Genomic DNA, 19,703 nt, shown 5'->3' with positions numbered 1-19,703 from the left:
CCACTTAGATTCTCCATGTCCCCATACACATCTCACTTCCACTGTGTATCATATCCTTTTCTCCAATAGCAATAAAAGGAAAAATCTCCATTGCAGATCTCTTGCTGATTTAAACAAACCTGAATACTAAAACATGAAGTGATGCTCTAGGATTTCCTCTCCTCTATTAGAGTGGGTTGCATTTAATGTTGATTGATAATCTGATATCCATAAAATTGGACACCTGCATCACTACATTTACAATCAAGAGCTTTCTCCCGTAGAAAAATTGCCTAACAGAGTATACAAATTTTTACTGAAACTGTTTTGAATCTGTTTACAGAAGATGAACATCAAAATCTAGCCACTGAAATACTGGATGCAGTTTCAAGATGCAAATACCAAATTTTCGTAGAATCATAGAATATCCTGAGTTGGAAGGGACCCTTAAGGATCAAATTTTGCTGCACTACTGTTTTTTGTTTATTACAAAATTGCTGACATCTCTCAAGTTCATCTCATTACCAGAAATTAGAAAAATGAGATCACTAGTCAGAGCTCCTACTAATGTGATTTTGGTGTTAGCAGTCTAATTTTTTAATTAGCCTCTCTTTGTTTCCTGATTCAGACCTGCACATTGTGGAAGGCTGCAGGATTTTCTGTCGGAGTTACAGAGCTGGGCACAGAACAACTTGTCATGCTCCCCAGCACCTCTGTTTCAGCCCTGAGCCTTCTGCAGACAGCAGGAATTTGCTTCTGCATAGCTGCATGCAGAGAAGCAAAACAAACTTTATGTTTAATTATAGAAGATTATTCTCTAGATGGGCTACATTTTTAAACAATCTTTTTTTGCAATACTAATGGACTCAGCAGTTTCCTTTTGTCTTTAAAGATTCAATTAAAAGTATGTTTCAGAAATTAAATTACAGCATGAAATTAGCTAAGGGTATGAAATACTGCATTTGCCCTAGCATTCAGGGAAAGGCTGTACAAAGCAATTCACTTAATGGCTCCTAACACGTGATCTTGACTTAATAACTAAAGTGCCCTCAGCTAGCAGAGGATCTACTGGTGAGATATGCCCTATATAACCCACCAAAAGGAAGAATGGATTAAATGCAGGTAAATTTTGTTAATTTATGGTAAGCCCTGCAGTCATTCTCATTTTTGATCTTTTAAAACATTACAATTTTGTCACATAACATACTTGTCAGCAGGAGTATTTCTGTGTGTTTTGGCAGGCTGTGGCCCTCTGTCTTCACGCGTTCCAGAAGCATCTGCCCAGGTCTATTGGAAGCATTTCTTTCTCTCCAGCTTTCGGAGAGTACTGCTGGATGTAATTCATCACAGCCACCAGGGATACACTTCAGTTTATTCTGTGCTGTACTAATATAGGGAAGGAAATGAGCAGTCCCCTAACTCTTCAGCTGTCCCTTTAGTCACTAGTTGGGCACAATTTCGACTCGTGCTGTGTGCTGCCCTTGCGCACGCACAGTGTTAGTGCTACGGAGAAGTCTAACCCATTTGGGATCCTTGGGTACTGTGCAATAACAAAACAAAACCCAATTCCACTTATGACTGCTGTTCTGGGACCAGAACAGCTCACTTGGTTCATTTGTAAGCTCCCCAGCAGCACCCAAGCCCAGTGGGGCTTCCCCCAGGGCTGAGCGGATCCTGCCCTGCGCTGCTGGCACTGCGGTATTGCTGAAGGCCCTGGGCCAACAATACTTTTCACCTCTTTTTTTTTTTTTTTTTTTTTAATATATATTTTTAAACTGATTTCACTTAGGATTACAACACAAATTAGAATAGAAAGCCAGAAAAAATCAAATGAGTCTCAAATTAACTATAAAACCTACAGCTAGTAATTTCTCTGCAATCTATTTCTTCTCTAATCTCTCCTTTCTCCCATTTCATAAAAATCTAATCAGTACAAATGCATATTCCTATTTCATACGCATTTTAGCCACTGATCTAGGTCAATCTGGCAACAAGGTGCCCATCACCTGATGCTTCTGTTGCAGAGGTGGTCTGCTGAAATTCTGCATTTTCAGGGGTATACCTAAGAGCCAACTCTCTTCTTTAGGCTAAGAAAATAAAGATTCTGATTAAATTGTCAAGGACCATACCATGTTTATGTTTTCCTGCAAAGGAAAATGAATAAATAAGAAGCATGTGTAGCCTGTCAGAAGGGTGCTGAGAAAGAGAAGAGGCAAAGTGAACAAATGCCTACCAGCTGGGTGGGGCATGAAGTAATCTGTATTATCATCAACAGGAAAATACATAGAGATGTGATTTATGGCCCCAGAAGGAGCAAGGGACTGAGCTGTTTTGATGAAATAACATGTTTGTTTTCAACTTTATGAACAGCTATTGTTAAACAATAGATTTTCCTGAAGGTACAGAAGGATTCAGCCATTAGGCTAGCGCAGATTTTTGGTTCTGCTGTGTTGTGTGACCGGTGCTCATTACAGATAGCTTTGGCAGAGCTTCCTACATGTATGTGCATGAACATGCTTTGAGCATGCTGAGGACTGTGACTAGCTGTAATTTTACTGCTTATGGGTCACAAGACTACTTTCTGTATGTCTTCATATCCGTGCTTCAGGCTGTAACATGAATTCTTAATCCAGGTCACAGCCAATGACAGCATTTGTCAGGTGTCACTGAACTTCAGTGTGGAGTACATTGTGGTTACTGGAAGCCTTGAACGAACGAGAACAGATCGATGCTTGTGTTCTGCCAGCAGTCCTGGCTAGGCTTGCTAGTGTTACATGACATCAGTTGTGCTGTTGTACTGAATGCATTTCTTCATTAATGAACTCCAACCTAGATTAGTTATAAAGACTTTATCTGGGAATGCTACAAAATAGTCTTGCTTTTTTTTTTTTTTTTTTTTTCAATCCAGTCTTCACAATAGCAGTTTTTATTTTTTTTTCTGCCATTGGTAAACACTATGCAATTTCATAGTGTATTTGAAGACATTTTTCAAAGCACATGCAAGCCTCTGACTAGAAATAGCAGTACCACCAGAACCCTACAGGCTTGTGCAAAATATCTACTTAACAGCTCTACGTGCATTTCTGTCTTGCTAAGGGGGCCTTCTTGGTAAGAGGCAATGCAGGATAATTTTAACTTTCAAATTAAAATCACATTCTCTCATTATAGTGTAATAAAGAGATAGTGAGAAAACTAGAAACAAAGTTAGCTTAGGAACAAATGGCTGAAGTGTACATTATGATCCATACACCCCCGCCCCCCACCACTACACAGCCTTTCCAGTCCCTTCCAACCCAAACCATTCCATGATTCTGTGATTCTGTCATCTCCCAGTGGTACACCAGACCTTCTCCACAATGACTCAGGCTGCCGAAAGCACACGAGACTGTAGGTTGTGTGTGAACATCCGTCCAAATGGAGCTGGACCACGGCCAGCTCACTCATTTACACAGGTGGTCAGACAGCCCGCAATAGCAACAGTGTGGAGCCACTTAGACTGGATCTTCACTAGAAGAGGGCTCTGTAACCCACTTACAAGTCCTTTGGGTTCTCTGTGACCCCATGCTTCTAATTATGCTTTTAAATATAGCAAATGAATCTTGAGCCAAAATGCACTTGCTTATGTAGTGGACCAGTACACGCCTGGGCAATTTGTAAAGTGATGAAGGGGAAGAGATCTCGTACTTCCCCCTGAAAAAGAGTAAAAGGAATAGGCAGAAGCCCTAAAAACATGGAAGATTTATAGAAAACAACATCAATGTTTAAATACCAAACTGGAGATGATTTTATTTTTATTTATTTTTTAAAAACTTTGGATTACCAAGTTGCTATCAGCCACTGTAGTAAATTTTAAATAACATCTGTTGCATGACTGTCCTAAAATAAAACTTCTCAGAACAGCAGCAATAGAAATATAATATAGCTTGCATTGTGTCTGTAGTTTATTTTGTATGGCAATAATACAGGCAGCCATATGGATACAAGCATTTGGAAAGGAGGATTTGTTGGCTAGACCGCCACATCTGTTTACTTATAAAATACAACCAAAATACATTTGGAGGTCACTGACTGCACAACCATTTTACTTACTCTCGATGAAAAAACTGTCAATGCTACTCTTTCTAAATCAACTCAGCTTCAAAAGAGGCTATCATTCTTATAAGGAAAAGGTTATGAAATCATACTAAAATTAGTCTCTATCGTGTCTCATCAGACACTTCAACCATAAAGGTGGTATAACAACATTAGTTTAATCCAGGATGAAATCAGCATGCAACACATCCAGGAGAAAGAAAACTGAACAAATTCCACATGCGTAACTTTCTCATAACCCATGCCCTTTGATTAAGGAGCAAATACCACCAACTCCATATGCAAAGCCTACATTCATAGCGGGAACTTACATTTGAATTAAAAACAGAACACCAGAAGCAGCTGCACACATACACAAAACCCCCACACAAACCATGAACAACAGGTTCATAAGCTAGTAACTTAAAACATCTCAATGACATGCTTGCAGGTTTTTTAATTGAGCCCCTCACCATGATCAGAAAAAATTATTGCACTTCTTTGACATTTTTCTTGAGGTCTGGCTGTAAGCATATTGTAATCTAGTAAGCATACATTCCAAATTTAGAAATGCATAGTTCACTACGCAAAATTTCAACTACAGGCAAGGCAAATGTTTAGGAAAACAACAACAACAACAACAACAAAAAAACCATACACAACAAGCAGTATTTTAAACATTATTTTGCCTAAAGTATTTCTCTGATTTCAATAAGTCATTGAAATTAATTTTATTATAAACAGTAAGATCATAATGAAATTATTTTCCTTTGGTTAATTTTTATTCTGGTAGAAACTTTTGGTAGAAACACATCAATATGACCTCATACTCTAAGTTAACACACATTTTCTCAGCTAAACAGAGCTTTTGGCAGTGAATAGTCCCATACATAGAAGTATTTTTATATTTGCTTGCTGTCGCCCACACTTGATAACACTTAACTTTTAGCCAAAGGACACATAACTTATATCTTGTTTATGAAGAAACCTAAGGACATAATCTACAGAAAACAACAGACAGGCAATACCTGAATGCAATTGCCTCCACAACCTTAAAAAAAAAAAAAAAAAAAAGAGGGGGAGAGAGCAAGAGAAAAATATTATCTTACTTTTGCCGATGGGTTAGTCTTCTTCAATATTTGAGTTGCCATAGAAAGGAGAGGTTAGGATGACAGCTGTTCATTACAATTCCTTCTTTATTATAAGAGCTTAACTCTGCCACTGGCTGGCTGGCCCATTTCTGCTAGCTTTAGCACAAACAGTGCTCCTAAAAGCTCCTCCTCTTGACAGCATCTGTCTGGATACTTCCCTCAACAAGCAGAAACACGGCTTTGCACAGAGCCATTTAGGTGCTGGGAATGAGCTAGGAGTCAGAGAAACCATCAGAAGCAGAAATATTTTGGTGGCAACATCCAAGATTTGGCAGGCAGAAACGTATGCCTACTGACACCACCAGCTTTGCATTAGAGCAGTCACATTCTTGTAGTATTACAAATCAAAATGTCAACTCCCCCAATTGAAACATTATCTTAAATGATACCTAAAAACTAGAAGCCAAAACTTTGAAAGCATGCATCTCCTATGAAAGTGTGCAACCCCTGCCACTCCCTATGATTAATGCAACACGCCTCAGACTTAAGAGAAAGAGGAGGAAGGGTTCGTTATTTCTTACAAAGGCTTTGTACCTATACAATTTTAGAATGTCACCAATGAAGTATCACACAAGACTAAATATAATAGATGCAAAGTATTTAAATATATGTATTTCAATTAAGGATGAGTAAGGAAGCAACTGCTTATTGTAAGAGGTGCCTTAAGTAAACTCAAAATTCTCACCTTTTCCCTGGCACCCAGAGCAGCAGAGCCAAATCTACCTTCTGTTCCCAGAAAAACTGCCTACGGCAAATATTGTATCATCATCACAAATGTACATCTCACAGTACTGCAACTTACTCCCAGTGAAACTAATGCTGCTTCGTAACTTTATTTGCAATTTATAAGCTCTGTGGGCAACACGCCAGTGTATTCTCTTGGTCTGGACACAACCCCCTGAACAGACAATGATCAAGTAAGTGAGTCCAGACAAATAAAAGAAGGAAGAAACAGGGTCTAAAAATTAGGCTCAAAATGTATATGCATTAATATTTACTGTGGCTTACTCCCAGCTAACTGATCAGCATGTTAACCTTATTTTCTCTGCATGATCGCTAAGTACTCTACTAAAATTAGGTCAGAAATTCAGATCAGATCAGCTGACTCAGCCCAGCAAGATCAGACAAAGGCTAGTTGCTTTTTTTTCCAATGCAATGCATGATTTATCCCCTTCAATTTACAATAGATCCATACATTTTTCCCCACAATTAACCTATCAGAACCACAGAGAATGAAACAGCAGTCGCGCTAACAGTACATCAGTGCTATGGAAGAAACACAACACAATGTATCCTTTTGTAAGGCAAAAATATAATTGCACTTTTTTTTTTTTTTTTTTTAAGGGTAATTTTTCAGATCTTGTTTCCAAACTGCCAATACTAATGCATTTCAATGAAGTTTTAAGTCATTCAGCATGGTTATCAGACGACTCAGGTAAATAACAGCTTCTTTGCAATAATGTTTGTGTGAATTCCAACACTGTATTAATATTAAATAAAGTGCTCATTAATTTGTTAATATACATGAACAGCCAATTTCTCAAAGAGACCATCTGAACACCAACATTGAATAGCTTCTCAAAAATTAAATCACCAGACTTATGCAATTTTCAGTAGGTGCCAAAGACTCGCAACTGCTTTATTTTGATTCCTGCCGTCAAAAGGAGAGTATTTGCTGGAACCCTCTCCCCTTCTCAAAATTTACCTGCTGGGAGTCACGGGGGAAGGCTCCCTTGTTGCTACGGAGATTGTTTTTGGCTGTTGATAGTCTCCAGACTGTTAGCACTGCTATCACTGCACATGTGCACCATTTGCTATCTAGGCCACACTATCAGGAAATAGGGTAATATAAATACCCACGAAGATAAGGTAAAGACATAAGGAAACTAGTACAGAACAAAAAAGAAATCAATAATCCTACTTTACCTTTTCTCACTGCCATGTTTCAATAGACATGGGCTTGGGTGAACCTCTGGAGGTTACTACAGGGAGAAGACTTGATTGCAGTCAGCCTAAGTGACTTTAGACGTCACTGTTCCTGTAGCTACATCAGTTGTTTTCCCATAGTCTGTCATTGCTCTCAGTTGTACCGATCAAGGGTTGATCATGAATATCTATTTTCCCTTCCCAAGTTTACACAGGGAAAAGACAGAAAAAGTCTAGGTAAATAAAACATTTTCTAAAATTTCCTAGGGTGCTTGTCCTATTCCATTTCCTTAGAAGGATATTGCACACACACACGCACACACCAATGCTACTGCAATAAGCCAAATCGGCAGGGAGTGGAGGGGCCCACCACAAACACAGTTTCACACAGAATAGTGCTATATCTAAGAATGTTGGTGCCTACAAGTCACATACACACATATATGCATGCACAACACACATATACTGTTCCTCAGATAAACCATAGCATAGCTGGGAATCTTCCTTGCATTTTCTGACACTATCTGGGGAGCAGAGCTCTGTTCTCAGCCATCTCTGTTTAACGTAAGCAAAGAAATTCATGATTTGGCTCAGCCCTAAATCATCAACACTTATCCAGACCTTTTCATCAAATCACTTTGCCAGGATCAATAAACAAAACCACACGAAACAACCACAAGGTTGGAAATACTATTACCACCATTCAAATTAGGTATGGAGAAGCTTAAGAACCAGGTAGGTCCAAAACTTACTCCCTTGCCTCAAGAAACTTATTTACAACAAAGCCTGTTCTGGCATTTAGTGACCTTTATGATCACTCATAAAAGTGCTCATGAAAGACTTAGCCAGAGCACGGCCTAATTAGCTGTCAACCATGAAGACCATATTCTAAATAAATCTGTATACATTGACCGTTTAACAGCTTATCAAATGAAGTTGCCACCACAAGGACCAAGGAATTTATTTTTGCAGCAGTTGTAAATTAGTGAAAAAGTGAAATTTCAGTAAATTAAAAAAAAAAAGTTCAAATTAGATTTGCAAATAATTTTCTTCAGTGGGAAAAGCCAATAATTTAAGATCATAGAATAATTAAGGCTGGAAAAGACCTCTGAGATCATCTAGTCCAACCTTCCACTTACCACCAATATTGCCCACAGATAAGAAGGTACTTTTCATCTTATTACTTTAGAACAGTGTTTTACTGACTGGCACTTTTACTTAGCAGGTGAGACATTCAAATTTTTCCTTTTCTTCATGTAACTACTGTTTAACTCCCCCTTACCATCAGACCCTACTCATCTGCGGTGTATGTAACTACGGTAGTCAAAAGAAAGAGAAGACTCAAACTGCAGGGTTTCTTGTGGTTGTTATTGTTTTGTTTTTTACTGCTAAAGGCACATCTTCAACACAAACTTTCCAGTACCTGCTCCCAGGAACACTAAACAAAACTGGCAAGAATTAAACAAAATGCATAAATCCTGCATAGATCAAAACAAAACAAAAACTGCATTTATTTGCTGCAAGGAAAAATGTTTTTCTTTGTCAAGTCATGCATAGCATAGCTCCTGCTACAAGCTACCTATGCCTTTGACTCCTCAACACTTTGAATCCCTCTAAACATCACCCAGAAGGAACTGACAAGGTAGCTTGTCCAGAAGACATGAAAAAAAACATTGCATTGGCTCTCATTATTCACTTTAATTACACATTACTCTTATATCCTCTACAGAAAACAAATTAGTGGAAATCCAGATAATTCTAATTCCTGGAATGTAAAGCAGCCATTATTTTGCTTTATGTTGCTTCTTCTCCTTCCCCCAAACTATATGGGCTGCTCTTTTCCTTTTAACATTCCATCAAAATTACCAGACTACTGAGGCGTCACTGGAATGTTCACAGCACAGCTTGTCTGTTATACCTGGAAGTACAGTACCCAAGACATGGCATAAAATTTAATCACTTAAGCTGAAATATGGAAAATTCATGCTGGGGGGAAAAAATTCAAAGGACTCCTACCAGTTTGTGCTCAAGCCATCCATTTGCATATAAAAGTTTAGCATTTAAATGAATGGTTTAACTGTATTACACAATTTGTCCATTTTGAGAAAATACAAATTTTGGACATGCAAATGCATGTGTGCGTATACATGTATACAGATAAATAACTCGATAGATGATAGATAGATAGATAGATAGATAGATAGATAGACAGATAGATAGATAGATAACTATCCCATGCATCCTTCTTTTCCTGTCAAAAAGACTGCAGAGATTTCATACTACCCTCTGGCACAAGAGGCCACATCGTGTAAGTGCTCTTCTCATTAACTGTCAATTAAAATTTATGGAATTGTTCAAGAGCCATTACAGGGTTGTGCCCATCAGGTGTGTGATCCACTTCAAATATTCAAACAAATACAATTATTTTTTTACTGACTTCAGAGAGCGCAGAATGGTGAAGAAGCCAAATAACACAAAACAGAATTTTTGTAGATACCAATTAGAGAGCTCAGAATTTGAAACCAACTCAAGAAGAATCTGTTTTCATCTGTGAGACTGTGAGGCTTTGCACAATACGTCTTTGCACAAAGTAGACACTGTTGAACTAAAAGCACCAGATGGCTGAGGACCTATTTTCCATTAGATATAGGTCTCCAGTTGCAAACACCTAACATTTTTTGTTACAAATCACACCTGCTGAAGACGCCACACATGCTTAAATTTAATAAATTTTGATGGAAGTACTCTCTTCCACTGAGGAGAGGAGAACCATTCAGTACTGTGTCTATACAATATAATACACATGCAATTAGCAGCCTGACACAGGCCTGTAATGCCTTTTTTTTTTTTTTAAACCAACAAGCAGCTGGAAGTCAACTGATCTAAGCAGATTTACCACTGCTGAGACTCTGAGCCCCTCACTGTTCATTCACTGTGCCAGACCACTCATCTTTTTATCAAAATATTTACCGTTTTATTGCTTCTTCTTGTTTTCGGCGTTTTTCGCTCTTTTCTTTCAAGTAAGCCAGGTTTGTTTCATTCCTCATGCGATCATTCTCTCGAGCAATGTCTGATGCATTCTGTATAACCAAGCCATCATAGGCCTTCATCCCCATGTCTTCAATATACTGGAGAAAAGCGCCCAAAGTGACCTCCTCCTGATTAGAACTCATCATCTTGCAGGAGATAATGAACAAAGGAAAGCAACGTTTCCTGCAGGTTGAAAAACATATAATACCTTAATCAGTAGGAAAACAACTTATGGTTTATGACAGAGAGACCATGTCAATTATAATCAACATCTCTGTAAGAACTTTTATACTTTCTCCTGCCTAAAGGACAATAAACAAAGCAATTCAGAACACAGAACTGTATTATTATAGAGACAAGAAGACAAAACCCTACAACCTCTTCTTTCCAGTGATGTTGATCTATCCAATTATATATTGTTCAAATCCCCCAAATTATGTGGATTATAAGGTTTTCTCCCACCCCTTGCTTTTCCTAACAGCTTTCAGTTGCAAGGACATTGGTTTCCCCAAATCTTGGTTTGAAGTGGACTGAAAAAGTTTCCAAGGACAACAGGTCCTTTTTACAGTTTAGACACAGCTTCACCAAAGCAGATAACCAGACAAAATTCCTGTTCTGCAGAATATTTCCGCCTCAAAACGTTGAGGTGGAAATCACTGTTCCATTTTTTGGAACAAAAAAGTTCAATTTTTTCTTCAGGTTCAAAATCTAGAAAGAAATATTGTAAAATAGCTTCCTGTACTTCTCAGTAACACAGAAATTAATGCATGAGCCCCTAGTCATCTGCTGCCTGGCAGCTTATTAGCTTGAAGCTCCAAGAACAGACAAGAAACTCAGCTCAGCTGGGACCTTCGGAACTGTGAAGTGCTTGAGTTCTCCAAGTTTCTGTATTTCTTCCACAGGTATGACAGACACTTGCATTTACAGCACCTCCAGCTATGCAGCATGGAGCTGGCACGCACTGGGATCCCCAGCCCACTTACGGCTCCATGGCAGGCAGCCTGAAGGCTCTCAGAAAGGCCTGAAGGCTTCCCACTCAGAAGCAGCCAGCCTTGGAGTCACAACAACCCTGCTGTGCAGGCATCAATAAATACTACAGGTGACTAAAGACAAGGTATAACTTGGAGAAACATATTGGCCAGCTAAATTCTGTACAACCAGATTAACAATCTGTGATGTGAGTAATACAGAATGTTAAAAAGCAGGGGTGCACCACCTTATTTTACATGCTGATTGCAGCCTTCCTGCTCTAAGGTACAGAGATGTTATGATCCTGACTGGCGCCGTCCTGCACCCACTGTGAGGGGGTCTCCATCTTGCCACCGAGGCCTGAGGTGGGGTGATGGCGCGAGGCACCGGCAGGCCCACTTGCCTCGTCGCGGCGAGAGCAGCCCTCCCTTCCTGCAGCAGGATGCTGTGACTTCTCGGAATGTGCCTGAGAACGGTGCCAGCACTGCTCCTAGAAGTGATCTGACTGAATAGGCAATGAGCAGCCTGTCTGCACACAGATTTTTAGGGGCAGAGCCCCTGTGTAATCATCATCAAATTTTTTCCTCTGTCTCCTAGCATTCTGCCATATTTCTAATCTTTATTACTCTGCTGGACAGGCAACGTTCTGATCAGGGTAGGCCCTGATTTATAAAAATAAAATAAAAAAGTAATAGATTCTAGCAGTCACTGTGGACATTCAGGCACAGCCCTGAGCACGAGAACAAAATGTTTCCACATCCATGGAGTAAGCAATCTGCAGGGCACATGAAGGGTAGAGAAATATTTTCCATCCTTTCCCTCCCCTTTTTTGATCATGTGAAGTGGCAATGGCAACAAGCTGATTTTAGACAGTTAATGATTAATGCGATGCACACCAATGACTTTTCCCTTGTTCTTTGCTTTTCTATATCAAGATTATTTCTGTTCAGTGGTAAGCTGTGTTAAAAACCTGAAGATTCAGAGGTTGGGAAGGGCCTGCTCCCGTCACCTCTGCCTCCAAAGACAACCCTTGCTATCATCTCAGCCTGAACACAAGGATGAGCCTGATGTTCAGGGTCACTGGATTGATCTTAATGTATTTTCAGCAGGGATATAGGTATCTTCTACTAATCCCTGCAGGCTACAACCAGTGAAGAGGTCTTAGCACAGCCCAAATGTGAACACTGCCAATTTCACATAGCTGTCGCACTGGAGGTGGCTAGCACTCCACTGGGCCGGAACATGCACTGAGCCATCAGATATATTTACTGTAAGCAGCGCAGTGTCTACAAAGGAGTGAATGCTCCAGTAGACATCATTTTAGACCTGTTCTTAACCCTTCTGATTAAGAAAAATAAGTTCAGGCACTAAATCCCCTACTTGGGGGCTCTCTTTACAGCAGTGAGGCCTGCCTGATTAAAAGCAATACTAATGACATGGGCTGCTCCAGCTCCAGAGCCTCCAAGCTTCCCAAATGGTTCCTGCTTCCTTATGGTTAAGATCTAGGCCATTGCCACAGCAGATGTTTATTTCACTTTATTTTATATTTTGGAATTCTAGTAATGTCTAGTTTCTGCATTGGTGTTGCATTTAATTCAATTCAGATAAACCTGTAAAACAGAGAAACCCCACTATAGTGACCTTAATGGTAGTTTTGCCATTGATTTCTCCAAGGACCAGATTTTACTCCTGAAATATAATATGAAATTTAATCCTGGAGATAACCTCAGCAGGCCCTCAATAAATGCAGTCAAGATCCATTTTTCCAAGAGACAGAACTTGATCTGCTTTGCACCCTCTTTTATGACAATACTGCATTTTTCCATGCTTAACCTTTCTTTTTAGAGGTCTAAAATGATTGACTCTTAAGGGTATGCTGAATCTCCTTTTATAGTTAAATTTATTTATATACGGGGGGATTAATACCAAGGTCGTTCCAATTAGAAAAAGACTAACAAGACTAAAAAGACTAGCAAGTCTCTGGTCACTGCACACAGCTGAACAAATATTTTATATACTGTTTTATCACTACTACAAAGCTCATTCAGAATGCCAAAAATTTGCATGGTATTTAATTAAATAGATCAAGATGTTCTTTGCCCCAACAGGGGTCCAATCCTGCAACAATAATGAGGATAGCTGTTGTTATTGAACTCCTCACTGACAGTCAATGCCTGCATGCTACTGACACCAAATTCAGCTTGGGGTATTCCTGGAGGAACTGTTGGGGGGCTCACAGAGACTTCAAAGCCTTTAACCAGCTCTTATGGCACTAATTTTGAAAAGCATCTATACCTACAGCAAGCATTTTCTGGATCAAAACCTGCATATCTCCTGCCTGCATGGTATTTTACAGCCTCATTGCATTTACTAATATCTGATGGCTGTACATGCTCTGCTTAAACAGGGAATAAAAAGGCAAACAGCTGGGGCAAAAAGCTTAACTAATTACTGTAAACATTTTTATAGTATTAGTATTCCTTGCATAGCACATTCAGAACAATTTTACTGAAAGGTAGCAATACCACTTCTGAGATACTATGTTAATGTAGGAAATGAGCTTTTCAACTGCAGTCCATGTGGCCCACCAAGTCATACACATCATTTGCTTGCCACTCTTATCAGGAAATGCTGATTATGGGCAGCACCGATCAACCTGTGATCAAAGGTTCTGCTTGCTGGTGAACTCAGGCAGCAAGCAATTCCTAGCCATCTGTCAGGGCAGATACAAGTACAAGCAAGTGTTCTGAGTATATTTATATTTGATTAAAAAATGCAAATGCCAGTTGTTAAATACATAGTGTAAGCTGTAGGTGAGGCACCACCATTTTGGTAACCCTAATACACATGTTGCAGGCAGATATTTTATTAGCTAGTAACGAGGACCATGCAGGGCCACTTTCTATTTGTAACCAAATTGTATTCAGTACATTTTGGTTTTGAAATCAATACACTCTGGAAAATAGTGACTGAGAGTTGTTCTGTTTGGGATATTCTCATAATACTCCTTTCTCTTCCTCCCTTCATTGTATGGGGACAGAAGGAAACATGATGAAAAGCCCTGAATTTTGCCCCTTTTTATTTTATTTTATTTTATTTATTTATTTTTTGCCTCTATATACTAGCCAACATACTGAGAGAACTGAAATTACTGGAAGGAACTTTGTTGTAAACATTCAACAAACACTGAACATTTTTGGAAATTCTCCTGAGTGGAAGGGCACATATAAGGAGTTGTTCAACGTGTTCACTTTGCCTCTTAAAGGTTGCAGTATGTGAAACCTCACTGAGAAATACAGTTGTGTTCATTGTCACCTGATTATAGTTGTGTTCATTGCCTCCAAATAGCCACAAATGGAGTTTCACACATCTCCACCTGTAGCTTAATCTTTGTTTTCTAAGCTATAAATAGAGCTTTTACAATTATGAGAACTCTGTACATGTTCTTACAAGCAGCAACATAGGCCAGGTGACTGGACAGTGAATAATCCTACATTTATTACATTATTGTACTTTGGTCCTTTCAATGCTACTCTGTTTGTTAAATACACACTGATGAATTAAAACATCAGGTGTTTTAGATTTAAGTTCTGTAACAAGTGTTACCATCCTGGGGAAAGATTTTAAGACCATCCAGAACAGGAGTCGCTGACAATATAACCTTTTTCAAAATTCAGGAAGATAAAATTTCCTCAAAATCTAGAATAGCTTTCTTCCAAATCAGAGAGACATTTGCAAAGCAGCAGAGAGCAGCTCGCACTGTCATGGCCTGTGCAATAAGCTGTCAGCATGGAAGGCGTAAAGCAAGCAAGATTTTTGTGGGTGGGTGTCCCCTGTCCCCCCCAGCCAGTACATCTGGCTTGCTGCTGGCAAGGGCAAGCAATCCCCTTATTGGTTTTGCCTACTAATATTTACATAACAGAAGTGAAGGTCTTTGTAATGATTCAGAAATAATTTATATGCGAGAGTAATGCACTGTCATTCACAAGACTGTTGCACATCTTACTTTTTACTCAACTATTTGCTCCCATGCCAAACATACAGCTTCTTTGTCAAAACCAAACACCTCTTTTTCATGTGATCAGCATGCAAAGCTACTGAATTCATAAAATAAGATGCAATTCTCCTAGTATCATAATATTGCAGTGATGCTAGGTGCTACCATTTAGATATGTGGTTCTCCCTCTTACTCACATGAGGATCCCCAAAATATCGGTTGCTTTTCAGCATGCTTGACAGCCATAAGCTGCAGCTGTGCTGCACTGAAAATTGGCAATGCTGACATTAAACCGAAGGAGCTTTTTGAAGTAGTAACAAAGGCACTGATTGCCTTCTTCCTAAACCAGGGGGATTTTTTTTTTGTTGTTATTTTAACGTAGCAGAACCAAGCACAGTAACACAAGAGTGCAGTTGCCCAAAGTCCTGACCCGACCTTTTATTTATGAGAGGTCTACACCTCCCCCATCCTGCCTGTCTCCCTTCCAGATACTGCCTCCTCTTTGAAAACACATCCACTTTTGCATTGCCTGTCAATTCCCTCAACAAAATATTTCAGGAGGATTCTGCACAAATCAAGGATACTGACCAGCCATTCAACCCTTAAGTTTGTGCTGTTGTGTTCTAGTCACTTGCAAGGCAATAAGAGATGAGTAGACAAGCCATATCCAATTTTCACAAACTGCTGACCACAGCAGTGCCAGTAAGGACCTAATGGTATGGGGTGTACAAAGAATACTTCCTCTGCAACCAAGAAAAATTCAGTGATGGAAAAAAAATACTAGAGACTACTTTCCAGAATTCTCCTCTTATCATAGCTGTGCCTTATGCCAACTGACCTTTGAAATACCCGAACAGTTGGATATGATGTGAAAAATTTCTAAGACATGCTTTTTGAAGTTGTATTCCCTCCTCATTCTTAATGATCTGGCATTACTATTTTCACACAGTAATGCATTAAATTCTCATCTCAAATAGAAAGTAAAGACTGTCTCAAATAGGCTACAAGTTTCCTGCTATATATCATTTGACAAGTTTTTATGCAGGCATTTAAAGAAAAATACTACATTAATTTGGAAATACAAAATGTACCCCCATATTTTGACTGGGATTACAAATTATATACCTTGTCCTCATTCTATTGTACAGCACGAGCTCTAGCACCTGGATGGAATCAATGAAGCTAAGTAGTGCTAAGTCCTTCACTTAAAGAGGTTAAAAGTGGCTCCTTCAGTAGAATGAGAATGCTATTGCATGGGTTTAAAGTAATAGCCCATTTCTATAGACATCCCGCCCTTCATATGGGAAAGTCATCCTCCCTGTAGTTTTAAGAAACGGGAGAAGAAAAGAAAAAAAAAAAAAAAGAAGAAGGAAAAAAAAGCCTTGAATTTTGCATCCCTTGGTAGTGCTTTCTGAAAAGGGAAAGGTCTTTGCTAACAACGACTCCTCGATGACTCTAGAATGTAAAGGGCTGTTGTTTACTTTGCAATAAGGCAACACTTCTACCACTTTTATCCCCTGAGGAAAATAATGCTTCCTCCTAACCACACGGATGTTGGACAATTACAAAACTAGATTCAGAACAGCCAGTACTTAAGTGCAATTATGACATTTTATCATCCCATTATTATGTGGACGATTTATGAACAAAAAGAAGAAATAAAGCCACACAGGGACATATACACATGTATTCTGTATGCAGACAGGAGTGTATTAGAACTCAGAAGAATGAGCTTGCTCGTTGATAGACATGTTTTTTTTTCTCTCTACTTAAAATGAAATGGAGATTTCACTACCACCAGCATCATGTTAAGATGCTGTAAAATATTAATGGTGTAACGTGTCTAATAAGTAACTAACATAGATGGTAAGAATTATTTCAATTAATTCATCAGAAAATAGCAAAGAATGTTTTTAATTATTTAACAGTGCCTTTTACCAACAAAAAATGCAGCTGCAAAATGTCTCTATTACAAGCACAATCGACATGTGAAGTACACAAAAACAGTCAAATAGACTTCAGCTTTTACTTTAGCAATGGCTTGATTAATACCTCCCTAAAAGACATGCAAGTTCATCATTATGCGTTCCAGCTACTCATTATTTCATTCTGTAAGTATGATTATTTCTTCATTCTAATTAGCACCATATTTTATCAGCATGCTCAAAGAATTTTCAAAAATACGTACGTACCAAAATTCAAGTCCACGGGGACTGCTAAGTGCAATAATCAAAGGTGACTTTTGCCTGTAAAAGCCCTTTCCTGTGGTTATCTCAGTGCAGTCGGAAGGGATATTTCAGCACCATAAGAAACAGATTTGCAGTTAGGCTCAGTTTTTTCTTCAGTTAAAGTGCATTAAATCTTGTTGGCAAAATTGCCCAGATTGTAGAATTCGGCATCACTGTAAGTCAGCGTTACATTACGGATCTTCTTAACGTATGATTAAAATGGCATGGAAAGTTTGGCTTTTAAAAAAAAGCAGTGGCAAGAGAAGACAGGTGCTTGCTTCTTTAAATCCACATTCAGAGAAGAGAGGGTACAGATAATGGGAGGGTATAAACAACACCCTGCTTTGAGGTCCAGCAGAGAAGAAACTGGATGGTTTTTACCCACTTTACAACATAGAAGATTACAGCACCATCATATGCACTAACACAGAGATTGCTAAGGTGCCTCATTTGAATATGTTCTGTGGAGACAAAAAGAAAGGAATGTAAGGAGTAGAAAACATCCTCTCCAAATGGCTTCTTGCAGCAGGAAAGACACTCGCTCCCTCATCGCCACTTAGACATAGAAGGTCTGAAGCAGCCTAGCTTGTGGCATCGCCTCTCTCTCTCTCCCCCCCGTGACTACAGGCAGGCTTGCTCTCTCCAGCTGCCTTAGTCTGCTGCCGCCGATTAATCAGGGCTTCTCAAACAAAGAGCAAGCCTACCTTCGGGTGCCAGCAGGACGGCGGGGCTCGGCGGCTGCTGCAATCCGGCTGCCGGCGCGGCCGCATCCCAGCACCGCGGACAGCTCCTGCCGCCTCCCCGGGCCGAGCAAAGGGGGACGGGGGCAGCCACGGCCCCAACCCCAACCCCAAACCCAACCCTAACCCCAACCCCAACCCCGGCCCGGGGGCTCGGCGCCCCCCCGGCCAGCGCCGGGCTGGTGTCCGCCGCGCTGGGGCCAGCTAGCAAGTCATCCAGCGGGAAGAGCCCTGCGTCAAGAGCACTGGCGCGTTTGGTCTATAGGTAGGAAAGAATATGCAACACCACCCTTCCCCCTCCCCCTCTTCTTCCCTCCTCCCCCTTCCCCCCCCCCCCCCAAAAAAAAAAATGTTCTTCCACGGAGAATGTGTAAGTTAACCTTTAGCCCGTGTTATGGCTCAAGGAAATGAGCAGCCACTTAAAAGGAACGTCTACGCCTCGGTTTGATACCTCGTATTGATGTATCTTTTGCACTCACCCTCACTGAAAGCAGTGCAAGGCACACAATTACTGCTGACGCAGATTAGGCTGCTGCTTGGGGATGGAGGGGAGGAGCTTTTTAACCTCATCAAAACAACCTCCCACCACCTGCTCCCATTGCACGGGAACAAAACTATGCTCCTCGGACAGAACAAGCCTGACATTTATGCTGTTTTACTTGTATTGCTATAAGATGCACGCTCTGGAATGAGGCATTCTGTTTGAGAAGCATCCAGGATGAAATCACACAGGTTTAGGCTCATCCAGAATTTGTAAGCATGGTGCTTTGGAGGGAAACATTTCCTTTTTTTTTTTCTGGAGTGGAAACCTGTGTTATAGCTCCTCCTTTCAGGACGTGTGCAGTTTTGCTTTCTCCCCCAACCTGCAGCCTGGACACAAAGCAGAGGCGTTCACTCCCTGCATTAAAACCAGTAAAAGGGGAGATGTCCAAATATGCACAGAGTGTATTCCCCATTAATAAATGTCAATTCGATCTGCCTCCTTTCTCAACTGACAGGCATATTTCTCTCGCATGAATCTTGGCTCAAATGAATTTATTTCTAAAACTAGCATCTGCTATTCTAATACCAGAAATCAAGTACAAAGAATAAACTCCTTTCAAAATAATGCATGTTCACATCAAAAGCAGTGCTAAAACACAAGCCCTCATGTACAGAGCACAAAATGAGTACTTCCTGCAGATCCCAGCCCCAGATTGGGATGCCAATATCACATCCCCTTCAGGAGCACTCGAGATAGTCACCTAAACAACCACAGTGCAAGACTGGTCACCTCCTTCAGGCTGCATTGGCCAACACTAACATCAGAAGCATGGCCTGAGAAAAGTTTGGTCCTAGACCCCTGCCTGTTGCGGGCAGGACTCTTACTGCTTCCCATTACAGTGCGCAGCCCAGAGCTCCTCTTACAGCCCTGTGGAACAGGGCACTGAGGCTTCCACATAACACTTCCAAAAGAAGATTTCAAATGGATGCTTTAAGAAGGGTTAAAAAGACAGCAGGGCCTGAAGACATGGATGGTTTCTCTTTTGGTCAGGGAAGAAGAAAGGAAAGGAAGTACCTGCAGCACAGAAGAACTGGAGGCAGTCCTAAAAGAAGAGCTCTCCTCCTAGCC

General features: G+C 40.1%; 1 protein-coding gene across 4 annotated transcripts in view; it reads right to left on the bottom strand.

Moving 5' to 3' along the window:
• Window positions 1–18,630, bottom strand: part of NYAP2 (neuronal tyrosine-phosphorylated phosphoinositide-3-kinase adaptor 2) — a 136,623-nt gene extending 117,993 nt beyond the window's left edge. For 2 of the 4 annotated variants that reach the window (XM_068692155.1, XM_068692158.1), the window contains exons 1-3: window positions 18,056–18,192; window positions 17,316–17,812; window positions 10,098–10,340 (exon numbers count right to left, since the gene is read on the bottom strand). In XM_068692155.1, coding sequence (XP_068548256.1) covers window positions 10,098–10,303 — 206 coding nt within the window. In that variant the 5' untranslated portion in view covers window positions 10,304–10,340; window positions 17,316–17,812; window positions 18,056–18,192. The other 2 variants (XM_068692156.1, XM_068692157.1) reach the window with 2 other exon arrangements.
• Window positions 18,631–19,703: the final 1,073 nt, after the last annotated feature.

The sequence above is a fragment of the Anas acuta genome, chromosome 9, assembly GCF_963932015.1.
Source record: "Anas acuta chromosome 9, bAnaAcu1.1, whole genome shotgun sequence".
Classification (NCBI taxonomy): Eukaryota; Metazoa; Chordata; class Aves; order Anseriformes; family Anatidae; genus Anas; species Anas acuta.
Note: the sequence above shows the minus strand (reverse complement) of the source record. Positions and strands in the feature narration are given on the sequence as shown.